The sequence below is a fragment of the Leptinotarsa decemlineata genome, unplaced genomic scaffold (genome assembly GCF_025532065.1).
Source record: "Leptinotarsa decemlineata unplaced genomic scaffold, Ldec_3_MD MMD2_tig00000008_RagTag_RagTag, whole genome shotgun sequence".
Lineage (NCBI taxonomy): Eukaryota > Metazoa > Arthropoda > Insecta > Coleoptera > Chrysomelidae > Leptinotarsa > Leptinotarsa decemlineata.
The window spans coordinates 9,386,592-9,402,911 of NW_027412537.1; the positions used below are offsets into that span (position 1 = coordinate 9,386,592).

The 16,320-nt window shown below is 33.8% G+C and overlaps 1 protein-coding gene across 2 annotated transcripts; it reads left to right on the forward strand.

Annotated features, from left to right (window-relative positions):
* The first annotated feature begins 1,012 nt into the window (after positions 1–1,012).
* On the forward strand, positions 1,013–13,176 carry LOC111504141 (uncharacterized). 2 transcript variants are annotated; one of them, XM_023158636.2, is made up of 4 exons: positions 1,013–1,575; positions 2,457–2,587; positions 3,523–3,752; positions 12,429–13,176. In XM_023158636.2, the coding sequence occupies exons 1-4, from the start codon at positions 1,351–1,353 to the stop codon at positions 13,049–13,051; spliced, it is 1,209 nt and encodes a 402-aa protein (XP_023014404.1). In that variant the 5' UTR covers positions 1,013–1,350; the 3' UTR covers positions 13,052–13,176. The 2 variants fall into 2 exon arrangements, with proteins under 2 accessions (XP_023014404.1, XP_023014403.2); XM_023158635.2 differs by lacking the exons at positions 1,013–1,575; positions 2,457–2,587; positions 3,523–3,752 and adding an exon at positions 9,517–10,317.
* The last annotated feature ends 3,144 nt before the right edge of the window (positions 13,177–16,320 follow it).

The following is a 16,320-nucleotide window of genomic DNA, read 5'->3' on the forward strand; positions in this document are numbered from 1 at the left end:
ACCTTGAATTCTTGCATATATACACAATATATGATGAATTTCTGTCCTATACAGTCATCAATAGACGACACAGTGTGCACAGTCAGTGTTGCAGTAACGCCAGTTGGCCTTGACAAAGCGCTCCCAATGACGTTTTCGATAGTCAACATATGGCTAAGAAAAGATCGAAACGCAGGTCATTGTCTATAATAGACAATGTGCAGGTGCTTTATCAGTATGTATATATAGTATTTTATCTATGGTTTTACCTCGAGGCGAGAAATGCGATTGTCCCAACTTTATACACATGTTGATAGATGGTGTCAGAATAAAAATTTGTCGCGCGTATTTTGTTCAGAACTTCAATTTATGGAAGACAATATGAAAAATTGTTTCATATAATATCATTAAATTATCCCCAAATGTAAACAACATCAAAAATTAAAGTGCCAACTTGACATTGTCAAACAGTGGCTTTTAAGGTTTACTCGGCAGCTGTATGAATGGGATACTGAATATTGAATCTCTTTACTATTATTTCTTCATTAAGAATGATGTAGGTTGATAGTTTTTGAAGTGAAATTTTGGATAGGTTGCACCCTCCAATTTTGAAAATAAATTTTAAATTATGAATACACTGACCCTTTACTTAATGAAAATAAATAACACTATCAATGATGATAATAACAGATTTTTCACAATAAATTTTATTTGAGACGCGCATTAGTTGATGAAGTTACCGTGTAGCAAAACGCCTCTCGTTTCTTAAAATCGGAGGGTGTAGCGTTCCAAAATTGTACCAATGCTTCATATGAAAAATATCGTCCTGAATAATTGTTCTATAAACTAATCACTCTTTTATTATTTCTTATCAATTTGAGGTCAACTATTTCGATATTAATATATTTATATAGAGATGGATTTTGAGATTGAAACTTATTTTATTGATGGGGATAAAAATACTTGATACTTGACATTTACCAAGAATTGTTTATTCTGTGACATTAATGACAAATGGTACATGACACTGACAAGTGACAATTTGATGGATCGGCGTATGGCTGGCTGAATTATAGTTGAATTTATTGAAAACTTGAAAAGCTACTCTTAGTAGTTATATTGAGAAACTGGTTTTCAACTAATAGAATAAGTCAATTTTTTGTACGATAGTGCATTTTTTCTTCTAGAGTTGTTGAAGCTGCTTGCTTGTATTTTCCATTTTTTCCTTGGTGAAAATTGATTATCCAATCACCTGATGAAAAAATTTGTGCATTTTCATTCATAGTTTGCAGTCACTGTATCGTTAGCTGTGATGAAATAACATTAGAGTGTTTCACTCTGGTGGTTTAGTAGTGCATACTAGGAAGTACAATGTCTGCTGCATTTGCTCCTCAACGTGGCCCTAGGCCACCTCCAGATCCTAAACAAATTCAGAGGCTATTGGACGAAAACGGGAGTCTTATTCAAACTATACAGGACTATCAAAGCAAAGGTAAATCCCAAGAAGTTATGCAGCTACAGACAACCCTTCACAGAAATTTGGTTTTTCTGGCTACAGTAGCTGACTCTGCACAAAATGTAAACTCTCTCTTACCTGTAAGTATGAATGAATGCTCATTAGTTGGTTTGTTTTTAAAGGTGCCACTAGTATATCTATTGAATATAATATATTATAGATCTCAGATATAAATCTGTTACAGCACTGTACTTTCGCCAAGAATCTTGGCTCTTTTAGATATATGACTATTGAATATTACAACTTGATCCCAAACCAATGGAAGGAACTAAAACCTAGTTAAATTTTACAAAAAGGCAATAAAAAGTGTTTTGAAAGAAAACTATGATTAATGAGTTCTTGAATATAGCTGTACTGATAATAACCATACTCTTGTAATTTATCATGTTCAAGAAAGATTCTTGAGATGGGAAATGGAGAAAATTATCAATACTTGGACATGGAAAAAATACTGAGTATTCAGTCAATCTTTAGGAAAGTAAATTCGCTTCTCAATGATATAATACAAGGGATCATTTCTATTAAAAATGGCTGCGTAAGAGCCATTTTTCTAAAATTAATTTATCCGCAGCTATCAACTTGGAGAATAGAAAAATATTTTGAAATAACCCGAAGTAAATATTACTGAAATATATGTGCATCCGTGAAAAGTTTAAATTATTGAAGTTTTTGTTTTAGCGCATGATCTAGAAAAATATATAAGGTTCTGAAATTCTTCACTTTTGTCCATTTCTCAAACCTAAGAAATATTAAACTTTTTCATTATTGAAAATGTCAGCCTCAATTAACTTCAACTTTACTCCAAATATCAATTTTTTTAATCTCAGAAACAATTGAATGGTGCTATGACAATGATCTTGTGGTCACTCTGAATATTTTGTAACTTTTTTGAATATCATGCCATTCATTTATTTTACAGTATTAATCGGATTACCCCTAATTCAAAAAATTTTTTTTTAAGATGATTCAACCTCCAGGTCCAGGGGGTGGACCTCCCCAGCCTAATCACACACCACCAACAACAGACCAACAGCATAATATGAATAATTTCAATCATCAGCAACAACCTCCAGGTCCTGGAGGACCATACAGGTAGAAACTGCTTTTATGTGACTAATCATATATTGGCATCAAAGATAATGTAAAACGATCATTCTTCGGAAGTCCTCAGAAACAGCATGGGATTTCTCATGTTTAGTAATCTTCCCAACGATCTTGAAATAATTTCATGTCTAAGATTATTCAAACATGGTGTCAAAAAATTGTTAGGCTATAGCTTTTACTCTGTACAATAGCTTACTTCTAGAAAACAGGGCTGTAAGTTGAGTCATTTTGATTGATTTCAAATAGTTATCTTTTTGTTAACCCTATTCTTCTGGTTATTTTGCTGTGTAGTTCTTCATTTGGTTCTGCAACCATGAAAGTTTCAGCTGATGCACATAACTTTTTGAAAAGTTATTACAAATTTTAATTGAACTATTTTTTCCTCTCATCGTCAAGGGCATTCAGATAATGCATGAATGAAGAAGAGAAGGTTCATTGTAATGTAGGAATATTTCATCAACATGGTTTTAGTCAAATAAACTTGTTGAGAGTCATTATTTTTGAGTGGTTTGAAACAACATATCTTCATTATCGAATATTAAAACCAACAATAACACAATTATCCTCTGTTACAATATGGAAATCATTATCTAATTTTGCAGTTAAATAATGTGAATCACTTTCTGCTTGACTTGTAGACCTATTTTTCATTTGACAATTCCTGACAATTTCTCTCAAGATGTATTTAGAGGCATGTATTCGTCCAAAAATGTATTAATCGGAGTATAACTTATATATCTAAGATTTCTCTCATGCTTCAGTTCCATTGTTACTTCAAATATAATAATCACACATAGATATTCCATGCTATGAATCACACTTTAAAAGGTACAACCTCGTTATTATATTAACAGAAATCGGAGCTGTTTATGAGGACTTTCAAGTAAAATCTTTTGTTGATTTGACCAATAACTGATTTTCAGACAGCAGCAAGTTCCGCAGAGACCTGGCCTTCCTGGTCCTCATCAGTATCCTCAGAGAGGTTACTCCCAAGGACAGTACCCTGGTCACTATCAGCCTCAAGCACCTGGATATCCTCAAGGGGGTCAGTACCCTCCCCCAAGTCAACCACCATATGCATCTAATGCACCTCAAGGGACTTACGGACAACCACCAGCAGCCAGTGGTGGTCATAATGCTTACCAACAACCAGGTATGAGAAATAGACCATTTTGTCACTAAATTTTTCAAAAATAAAATTTCCTTATTAGTCAGTGGGCTATGCTTGACGACAGGCAGTAAACAAATGAACTTTAAATGTTCAAGCCCGTCTCGGATATACCTACACAGTAGGTTGAATGGATTGATGCCTATCAGAAAACAACTACTCCACTGGCTAATACCACGAACGGCGTTGGATAATATCTGACAGGCGTCGGTGCGGGAATCTTCACAGAAAATTTCCTGCATATGCAATTGGCAATACAACTGAAAGAGTCGACCTTCAATTTTGGAATGGGCACACTTGCACACTGGTTTCGGGCTCCTTAGCCACTCGTTAGTGCAAGAAGACCATCATCGACCTAAAGTCAATGATATTCCATAATTGAAAATAGAAATTCTCTCAGAGTATTTAATTCCTCGTCTTAAGTTGGAGCGAACATCAAAAATGTCACTCCATCTAGTGGACGAAGTACTTACCAACTGCATATCCGAAATTTGCCCGATTCCTCTGAATAAGGAAAAAAACTTTATTAGTCAGTGGGCTATGCTTGAAGACAGGCAGTAAACGAATTTAAAGAAATGAACTAACGAATTTCCCGAATCTAAATGATACGGAAATTTTGCACTATGAAGGAATTATTTGGAATCCTTGGAAATTCATAAACATAAGCATTGCGGATGTAACTAAATGACCGAATTGATCTTGTTTACTTGCCAGTTTTCAGATTAGCGTACCCACAATGTCACCAGTAAACAAAATTCAGGTAATAAACTTGTAATGAACTTATGAAGAAACTAGAGGATGAATTCCTAACTAATAACTTTACTTGTTAACAATTTTACAATACTTGTTTTTTTATATCACCATGGTAATGAGAATATATAAAAAGAAGTAGGTATACATAGTGTTCATATACTACAAAGCTTCCCCTCTTCAAAGTCATCACTCTTGTGATGAAACTTCCTTATATTAGAAATATGAGCTGACTCTTGTCGTCCATCATTGTCGAAATTTACGAATGCTACTATCCCATCGATGAAATGGACTCTTGTTATCTTGAAAGAACCTTTCATTATATACTCTTTTCCAATTTTCTGGCACCTTACTAGAATGCTGTCTCCTTCTTTCATTTCAGGTGGTTTTAATTTTCTATTTTTATTGATTTTATGTCTTTATGGCATATTTGTTTCCTTATGTAGTAGGGAAGCCCTAATATCAATAGAGAAATAACTGAATTTTCGGAGAGAGAATTGTCTGCTGAGTATAACAACCGTTGTTTTTCATAAAAATATTCAAGAATTGTTTCTTGAAGGAGTTTATAATTCAGAGCTTTATCCCATTTCGTTATGTTATCTTCATCAAACGTCACCATGAAAGAATTTTTCCATTCCTCCCAAGAAAATGATCGGGATTCATTGAATTTTTGTTCATACCAACGAAGAGAAATACCGGATAAGTTGAATCTCAAATGATGTATTTTCTGATCGTCTGTAGTCTATTTGTTGGCACGGCCATGAATTCATATTGTTTTATCATCTGGGGTTATCATCTTTAATGTTGAATGGGTTGATTTCAATAATTTTGGAATTGTCTGTCACCAATGACAGCCATTTTGACATCATATGGTCGAGTTCTTCTTTTCCAATAACTATTTTGGCTTCCATGTCTCCCTTATCTCCACTGCTTTCATTATAATTGATCTGAAGTATTTCGTTTTCCGACTGCGCCATATTGTAATGAACTTATAAAGAAACTAGAGGATGAATTCCTAACTAATAACTTTACTTGTTAACAATTTTACAATATTTTTTCCCAAAAAAATTAATCACTCCTAAAAATATAACCCCTTCAATTCAAATTTTACAATACTTGTTTTTTTTTTATATATCACCATGGTAATAAGAATATATGAAAAAGAAGTAGGTATACATAGTGTCATGTGTCATTACCTGCTGTGGTAGTATAGGTATATAAGAGTGTAAATTGTTAAGTATTTCAGTTTATTGTATTCGTTTGAATGTCCATATAGGACGAAACTGCACTAACGTTAGTTACAAATAAAAGTGCTAAAAACATAAGAAATCTCAATTTGTATTTATCATTATTCGTACAATTAGTTCTTATTGAGTTAAGTAGTCAAATTATGGTATACGAGGTTCGCCTCTCAAATTAATAAAATCATATCTGGAAAATAGAAGGCAGTGCGTGATTCAAAGGGATCAAATAAACGGCGAACTAATAACATCAATTAAAGAGAAAATAATCAGAGGGGTACTCCAAGGGTCAATCTTGGGTCCTTTACTCTATATATTATATACTAATAACGTATCAGACGCTGTGAATGAATTTATGGCGCAATATGCTGATGATTGCTCTGTGATTTTTAGTTCAGATGATGCTTCTTCTGAAAAAACCAATATCGTTTCCTCCTTGAACCTGCTAGAAGACTACTTTTCAGCCCATAATCTGAAATTGAATACCAATTTCAGATTATGGTATGCCACGCATGCCATAACGTTTACACGAAATGGTACTAGTAGTGTTTGTAATCTCAGTAATGGATTAACAACATTGGAATCTTCTCAATTGTCTCATCTGGGCTTAACAACTGACTCAAAATTGAACTGGAAGAGTCATATAAATAATATTGCAACAACTTTATCGAGATACTGTTTTGCTTTGAAAGTCATATCACAAAATATTTCTCAAAATGCAGCACTACTGGCATACTATGGATACGTTGAAAGTCGCATTAGATATGGTATCATCCTTTGGGGAATGTCTGTAGACACTCAGCGAATATTCATTCTACAAAAACAATGTTTAAGAAAAATTTTCAATCTACTTGGAACAGAGAATTGCAGGGAAATATTAACTGAAAAGAGAATTCTTACTCTTACAAGTATGTATGTGTATGAATGTGTTATTTTTGTTAAAGAAAACATGTCATTATTTGAAATTTTTGATAGGAATCACTCTCATAATACCCGCAATAAAAACAGTCTTCTCAACTCAATGACACGTTTTTCTTTTGTACAGAAAAATGTTCCTTTTTCTGTGAATAATATTTATAACAAAATACCTGATTCCATCAAAAACTTGCCTGTTAGAAAAATGAAAAAGGAACTAAAAATCATGCTTTTATCAAAGGCTTATTATTCGGTATAAGAATATTTCGCTGATAGACTTTGAATTGTCTACCTGTTTATATTCTTCGTCTGACTGTTTGTATACTTTTACAATGTTATTATTGTACTATATGTTTGACTGAAATGTCTTGTAGTATGTAAGGCGTTTATATATATATATATATATATATATATATATATATATATATATATATATATATATATATAATAATAATAATAATAATAATAATAATAATAATAATAATTGCTTTTATTGACAGGAACAAATACAAAGAAAAAAAATATATATATATATAAACAAAAATATAACCTCCTATCAAATGGCAGGATTCAATTTCTGACCATGCTACGGAGAAATCGCAACATGAGCAGACCTTGCTCTTCCATCCAATCAAAAAACGTGTGCACCTATGTAAACATAAACACAAGTGCACACAAGCAAACATAACACCAGACAACACGATTGAAAATATACTTCATAAAACGGTATGCAAGACACATTGAACATATGTATAATACTATAATTTAAAAGAAAAAAAAAGAAAGTATATACTAGCACTTGAAATTCAGCATGCTAGGAATTTCATTCATAAGCAAAAGATGTTTAATTTTTTTCTTGAATATAATACAATTTGAATTCTTTAGTTCGTTAGGTACTTTGTTGAAGAGCCAGGTTATGTAATAAGAAAACGATCCACGATAATGGGAAGTTTTGTGGTGAGGGGGCGTGAGCAAGTTCTTGAATCTCAAATTAAGATTATGAACGTCGGTCCGAAACCTGAGTTTGTTGTAAAGATAAGCAGGCTTCATGTGATTTATTATTTTGTGAAATAATGTACATGCATGTAAGATACGCCGATTTTCCATATTCAACCAACCCAATTTTGGTAAGTGATGTGTCACATGATCCCGTCTTCGCGAACCAGTGATCAACCTGACGCATGAATTCTGTAATACTTGCAGTCTTCTCTTATCGGTTTGTAACAGATAAGGACCATACACCACATCAGCATAGTTCGCATGGGATAAAACAAGTGCATCGCAAAGAATTTGTTTAGATTGGCGATTCAGTATTTCACGGTTACGATAGATTGTTTTGAGGTTACAATACCCTCTTTTCAAAATCAGTGAAACATGCGATGAAAATCTTAGCGACGGATTTATCAGCAAACCAAGGTTTTTTATATTGTCATCTTCGCCTTTTATTGGTAACGACACGTTATCGACAGTGATGCTTATATTATTCAAGCACTTTTTTCTAGTTGCTGACCTCCCAAAAAGCATGACAAACGATTTGTTGACATTCACAGAAAGACAGTATTTTTCCGAAAGTTCAGTCAGACTTTTCAAATCTATATTGATTTTTCGGCAACTATCATCTACAGAAGATTCCTCGAAATGCATGTATATCTGCGTATCATCAGCGTAACTATGTATGTTTGTGTAACGAAGGCAATGAGGGAATTGGGAGGTATATATTACAAACAAAAGTGGCCCTAGGATGGACCCCTGCGGAACACCATTCCGAGTAGCAAGAAAATCTGATTTGATTTTGTTCAATATAACACACTGAGAACGATCACTTAGATAGTTTTTCATGAGTTCAACTGAGTTGGGTGAAAATCTGAGATATTTCAACAAAACTAATAAAAGCTGATGGCTAATCGTGTCGAAAGCTTTTGAATAGTCTAACAAAACAAGTAAACACAAATTATTACTATCAACCGAAGCATGAATATCGTCCATAACTTTCAACAGTGCAGTTTACAGCTATGTTCAGCTCGAAAACCTGACTGAGTAGGAGGCAGTATATTAAATGTATCAAGATAATCGCGCATTTGAGAGTTCATGATTTTTTCCAGCGTTTTTGAGATTGCACAGAGGATGCTAATTGGGCGAAGGTCATTGATACTCTGGGGATTTGCGGTTTTTGGTAACGGGATAATTTGAGATTTTTTCCATAATGAGGGATATACTGATTGTTGGATGCATATATTGAATATATGTGTGACATGAGGAATGATACAAGGACAACAAAGCAATAACATTTTGATGCTGATATTATCAGCACCAACTGCATTGGATTTTATTATATATATATATATATATATATATATATATATATATATATATATATTCATGTTATATATTTTTTTATGTTTATTTTTTATTTTTTCTGTAATTTTTATCATACTCCTTTTTACATTAACAAGTTCTACACCCGCAAGGGTCTTTGTACCAAAGAACTAATAAAGATAATCTATCTATCTATCTTTCCTATTCAACATTTTATTTGTATTTCAAAAGTAATAGTACCTCGCAGAGAAAACACTTTGTATATAAATAAAATTTTCCATTTAGTGTCTATTCATGTTCTCCATAGTATTTTCTTCACATTGGACTGTATGAGAATCATTTTTTGTGATTCTGCTTCAACATCTGAAAGTGATTTATGTTATCTTATTCATCTGTTGAAAAAATCGGTTCATTTTGTGGTTCATTTAAGAATGAGTTTTAAAAAGTATAAATTGATCTGTAGAATTGACAAAAAGGTAGAACAAAAAACTACTCTACTTTTTTGTGTTATCTCTGTTTTTTAACCTGCTTGAAAACAGTTGTTGTTATAAACTTATTCTGAGATGTAGATATTTATATTCATAATAAACATTCAGTTTATAAAATGGCGAATATATGTCACAAATGTGGAATAATATGTTCCAACAAACTTGATAAGAAAGATAGTTATACTTTTGGGTGTAGTTGTGATTCTTGCAGAGTATTGCTGTGCAGAAATTGTTCACGAATGACAGTCACAGAAATTAAGTGTATGGCATTGAAAACAAGGCAACTTTTATATTTCTGTGACAAATGCATGCAGGTTATGAAATTTAATTACAAAGAAGGGCCCAGCGAGAGCTATTCAAGATGCTATGAGAATCCGTCTGCAGAAACATCAAACACAGGGCGGGTACTGCAAGACATAGGGGATGATAATCTCATGAGAGCTGATATTCCCGGCTCCCCAAACAGAGTATCCGCTCAGTTAGAAAAACCAAAAATGATTGTAAATAAGAAAATCAGAACGGTAGACGGTGACAGTCAGTCAGAGGAGCTTCTCATGATAGATGAAATTTCCAGCTCTCCGAGCAATATACCTGTTCACTTTGAAGGACCAAAAATTGTTATATATGAGAGAAACAGAACAGAAATTTCTCAAATAGAAGGCGGCAGTCAGCCAGAGGGGCTTCTCATGATAGCTGACATTCCCAGCACCCCGTACGAAATACCCGCTCAGTTGGAAGATTCTCAAATAGAAGGCGGCAGTCAGCCAGATGAAGGTCCATTAAATTTAGTAGAGAAAACGGAAAAGAGACAGCGAATGAATTCGAATGATGAGGAATCAGGTGAGAACACTAACTGAATAAAGAAAAAATAACATAAAAATTGAGAAATAAAACTTCCTATGTTTTTATACCACTTGTATTTATAACTTCTAGAAGTACAAGGAATACAGAAACATTTGCAATAGATGTTCATCGTTGTAATTACAGTAAACATTCTCCCCTGTCTAGAGTTGCTATTGGTGGTAATAAAGTCGATCTGGACTTCTTTTCATTGAACGAAACAAAATTTAAGTTTGCATTACGCTCACTCAGAAATAAATTATAAATGGTAATAAATATAAACATAAACATCCTCCATTAGTGAATTTTTCATATCTTAATCATTCATTTATTTAATTAATATTTTAATTCAGTAAATTAATTTTCTCACTGTTATTTTTTATTAATAAATTAGTTTTACTTTTAGCAAGTAAGTTATATGTAATTATTTGTTGTATCCATATAATTTTTTGTGAAATCTCCTAAACTTAATTGGTTGTTACCCATTAATGAATAAATAAATAAACTAACGTTACTGCAGTTTCGTCCTATGAGGACATTTTCAAACGAATACAATGAACTGAAATAATTGATGGTTATTGTTCACTGTGGTTCTGGCGTTGAATTTGGTCATTATTACGCCTTGGTCAAAGAAGAAACGGACTGGTTTAAGTTTGACGATAGTCGTGTCACGAACTGTTCTGGCGATGCATTGAATCTATTGGAGCCTCTGGAGACACTCTACATTTTGTTTTATGAGAGAGAGGATATTGTTAGATCAAGATCTTCAGATGATGTGGTGCTGCAGGTTTTTCCGGGTTTTCCTGCAGCTGAAAAAGCAACAGCGCCACTGGAATCAATGAAATCGTCCCGGAGCGCCAATTAATTTTTATTGTTGTTTTTATTTTATTTTTATTGTTGTTTTAATAAAATGTTCAATTGATAAGGTCAGTCCTTATATATCTATACATCACTGTAGGTATTAACTTATATGAGTAGATGTTTTTCCTCAAAACCAACAGTTTTTCTATTTCAATTAAGATTTTATACAGGGTATTTCATTTCAGACGAGCCACCCCGTATATTTCTTATCCCGTGAGTGGAAAAATTTCCCAAAACACGTCGAATGATTTTGTTTGGAGGACATCTTTTGAAATAGATTTTAGGCTTGAACGAGCAACCCCCTAATAGGGGGCTCTCCAACCCCTCAAACTTGAATAGGGGAGAGGGGTTGAGTGATACTTTATTTGAAAGGTCATGGAAGCCTCTTTACAACGGCGTATGAAAAACGTAAATTTGATTAACCGTTTTCGCCAAAAATCAATTTTGCAGCTCGAATGAGCCACCTTGAATAACTTGGTTATTTTTACATGTACAAGCCCATTTTTATCAAGCCCTTTTTACAAACTTGAACAATCTTCAAAAAATCACATTCTTGAAAAAATTGAATTGTTTAAATCAAATGTTCAAATTGTCCTCCATTGACTTCCATACAATAATACAATCTTGACTGAAAACCGTCTCTGACATGGTTCAGCATAATTGGAGTTATTTGACGACACTCATTCACAATTCTTTGGCCTAGTTCGTCCAAATTTTCAGGGTGTCACAAAAATCTTGGACTTGAGATGTCCCTACAAGAAGGAGTACAGAGGGTTCAGGTCGGGAGGTCGGGCAGGCCACTCCATAGGACCTCTTCTTCCAATCCAACGACCGGGGTATTGCAAATTGAGGTATTGGCGAACTGGTGCGGCGTAGTGCGGAGGAGCTCCGTCCTGTTGGAAATGCAATTGTTGTTCAAGTAGTAGAGGATCGTTTTCTAATTGTTCAGTTATTAACGAATCAATCGCATTTTCCAGCATTTCAAGATAACGTTCGCCAGTTAAATTACCAGCTCATTCGAGCTGTAAAATAGATTTTTGGCGGAAACGGTTCATCAAATTTACGTTTTTCATACGCCCTATTAGGGGGTTGCTCGTTCAAGCCTATTTATACGCCAAAAGATGTCCCCCAAACAAAAAATCATTCGACGTGTTTCGGAAAAATTTTCCACTCGCTATGGAATAAGAAATATACGGGGTTGGCTTGTCTGAGATGGAACACCCTGTATAATTTTTATTCAATTGTTTCAGGTTATGTTACGTCATCTTCCAATGGGACTCCCACTCAGCCCAACACAGCCCCAGGACCTTACCAACCCCCAGGAGGCTCCTCTCAAAATCCACCAACCCAATACCCTCCAAACGGCGCTCCTTATGCCAACAGTGCCCCTCCTCAAAACTATCCTCCTTCCCAGCAAAATTATCCACCACAGCAATCCCAGCCTGCTCAGCCGTCCTATCCAAACCAATCCAGTGGGGCTCCTCAGAATTATTCGACCAACAACCCTCAACCTCCACCATTCTCAAACACTCCAACTAATAGCTTCAGTCCTGCTGTAACATCTGCACCTAATGCGCCCGCTCCAGTGACTTCGCAGGCTTATCAACCCCCTTATCCTCCAAACTCCCAGCCATCGAATCCAAATGCAAGTTACAACTCCCCTCCGAATCAAGGGTATCCGCCAGGTCCAGGGGGACCTCCGGGTGGCTACGTATACCCCCCACAGCCTAATTCTTATCCCCCTCAGCCACAGTATCCACAACAAGGTCAAGCGTATCAATATAGACCACCTCCGAACCAAGGCCCTCCGGGTCCACCTCCACCTCAAGGACAATATGCATACAACTACCCTCCACAACCAGCTCCGCAGTGAAGCCTGGGCATGAACAAATGAGGTATTCGATGATATTTAGTTCAGTGTACTTTTGCTTTGTAATTTTTATGTATTTTGAATTTCATGATTTTCGTAAGAAATAAAAATGTCGCTTCTGGACAATACATTATTTTTATAAATTTACCCTTTAAATTGAGAAGCAAATATGAACTTCCAGTTTTATACGATTGGAGGAAAGTATAATAAAAACAATGAGCACCAAATTGAATTCGTAGGGATCTCACCACAAGATAATGATAATAATAATAGCATTTATTGCCCAACAGTTTCCCATTTACAGAGCAAAACTAACATACTTGAAGGATTAATACTATTTGATACAAGATAAATACTATTTGATGTAAAAAACATAAATGACTTATAGGTACGCACGAGATTTGTGTTTAATTTCACAAATACTGCAGCAAAAAATATCGATGTTAGTAGAGAGCTTGTTCACATTACGACACATCAGATTGATTGGTGATTTCAACATTAAGTTAGTTTGTGTCCTTTTGCATAAAAAAGTATTGATGTGCCTAGAAGATATTCTTGGAACAAAGATATCAATTTCTGATAATAGTACAGGACAATCCAATTTGCCATTCAATAGCTTATATAGAAATAAAACAGATGTCGTATTTTTTCTTTTTTTCCAAGGCTACAAAGTCAAATCTGTATAGCAGATCAGGGTAATCACAGTTTCTTGGAGGATAAGTTCCGGTCATTCTAAAAATGAGAAATTTTAAAAACCTCTTTTGGACTCTGTCAATTGCTGATGTGTATTGATGGTATATGGGATTCCATATAATGGACCCATATTCTTGTTTTGGCCTCACCAGACAGAGAGGTCAAGGTTAGCATATTATGAAAATTTTTGCAGTTCCTTATTATACAACCGTATGCGCGGTAACCTGAATTTATAATATGGTAATTGAAAGTTGGTTGATTATCAAAATAGATTCCTAGATTCTCAGCTCTTTCCAGTCTAGTGTATTAAGTTTTCTACTGAATGTAACAATTTTACATTTAGATATATTCAAATGGAGGCGATTCTTGAGACACCAATTTTGTAAAAGATCAATCTCCTTTTGCATATTGTTACAATCATCTAAATTGTTCATTTATAGATGTATACAGTTTCAAATCATCAGCAAACATTAATTTATTGCAAGTTATTGAGTTGCACAGATCATTTATAAATAGTAAAAACAATAAGGGACCAATATTGGATCCTTACGGAACTCCGCTGGTGGCTAAAGATACACATCTGAAGAAAAGCCGCGATAATATACGTATTGATTACGTCCGCCAAGGTATGATTCCAAAAGTTGACAATAAATTTCATTGAAACTTATGCAAGAAAGTTTACAAATTAGTAACTTATGGCTGACCCTATTGAATGCTTTTGAGAAGTCCGTGTACACCACATCTACTTGCCCTCTACGGTCTAACGATTCACATAAATATTGATCAAAAACAGCTAAATTACTGATGGTGGATCTAGAGTTCACAAAACCATGTTGGTAATCAGATATATGTCGAGAGGATTGATAGATACGACTATACAGAATTGCTTCTAGAAGCTTGGCAAAGTTGTTTAGGATTGAAATAGGTCTATAGTTATTGATTTCATTTCGATCTTGAGCTTTATGTATTGGATAAACCTTGGCAGTTTTCCAAAGTTCAGGACAAACTGACGTTCTCAAGATAAGATTAAAGAGAATTTGTAGGGGATAAACTAGTACTCTCAGACAGTCGTTTCAATAGAAATGATAGAATTTTGTCTGGACCTGAGGTCATCTTATTTTTTAATTTTCTTCCAGCTTCTTATATTTCTAACTCTGTTATTGGTTCCACACTAACATCTATTGAGCTATATCAGGAAAATAAAGAAAATGTCAAAGTGACATTTTATTACAAGATTTCTACAAAATATGTTTATTTGAATAAAATTCTCCCAATAAAAATTTTGTGAAAGTGTTGTTGGCTGAAATAATATACATTGTCTGTTGCCAAAATAAAAAAATGAATTACATGGAATTCAAACAACAACTAAAATAATAAATTTTGAAATAGATTGACAATTTTGTAGTTTTAAATATTTTTATTTGTTGTATTATTCTCAGTATGTTTTTTCATTTTTTTTTTCTTCAATATACAGTGTGTTACATTGTCCCTACTATGAACTTGTGATGTTCCTTGGGATTAATAAATGTATTATCAATGTGGATTCACAAAAAATAAAAGTACAGAATCTGCCTTATGACATTGATGAAATACTAATAGCTTGAGGGTTGTTTATAGATTTTCTTTTAAGCTTTTAATTATGACAGCCATATCTGACAACCTTTGATATTGGGGTATCTCAAAGTTCAATTTCGTAACCTATTTCATTTATCTGATTGCTCTAAAATCTGTCAAAAAAATAGGTAACTTTTTTCCTGTGCTGATTATACTAATTTTATGTTAAATCACTGATGAAATTAACATAAAACAACCTCAATTAGTTGAATGTTAGGTAATCCTAAAGTTAAGCTATTAGAAAATCAAAAGTCGGGGATATATAAAGTGAGCTGTAAGGACTGTAACAAAAAGTACATCAGTCAGACTGAACGAGATATTAATACTCATTTATTTCAAAGAACACATGCTACAATGTACATAGTACAAAATAAGCTCTTTACTAAGATGTGTAGATCAGAGAAGTTTCAGTTTGAAAAAGCCCTTTCCAAAGACGACTTTCTCATGAACATTAAATTACGCAAATGAAAAGTCTTTTCGAAGCAAGCAATTACATGAAAATTACTGTTTCTCATTCAGTTTGTACTCCAAAACATTCATTATAAAATTGAAACAGATATTCACAAGGAAACTACACAACTTTCATGAAAATCTATGATCCTTCAGGTGTACTTCTAAAATATCGAGTTTAAGGCGAGTGTTTTCAACCAGAAACTATGAGAAGTACACCTTGAAGATGGTATGACGTGATATTTTATATCAAAGCTCTTTCATATATTACGTTGTGTGGCGTTTTTGTGAATGATATATGTTTCAATTCCATAACTAATGTTTTGGGAGTACAAACTGTTTGAGAAAAAATGATTTTCTTGTAATTCAATGTTCATATGAAAGTAGTTGTTTGGAAAGAGCTTTTTTACAGTTTGTATCTGAAAGAAATGTCTATGTATGATCTACCCATTGTTGTAAAGGGTTTATTTTGAACTTAATTCCTTTCTTCGGAAGTTTTACACATTTTTTGTATA

Bases quoted from the DNA above. Each gene is read 5' to 3' on its own strand.
- LOC111504141 (XM_023158635.2), top strand. From the start codon at position 9,594: ATGGCGAATATATGTCACAAATGTGGAATAATATGTTCCAACAAACTT. The intron at 10,318-12,428 runs GTGAGAACACTA...CAATTGTTTCAG, and splicing joins TTCGAATGATGAGGAATCAG to GTTATGTTACGTCATCTTCC.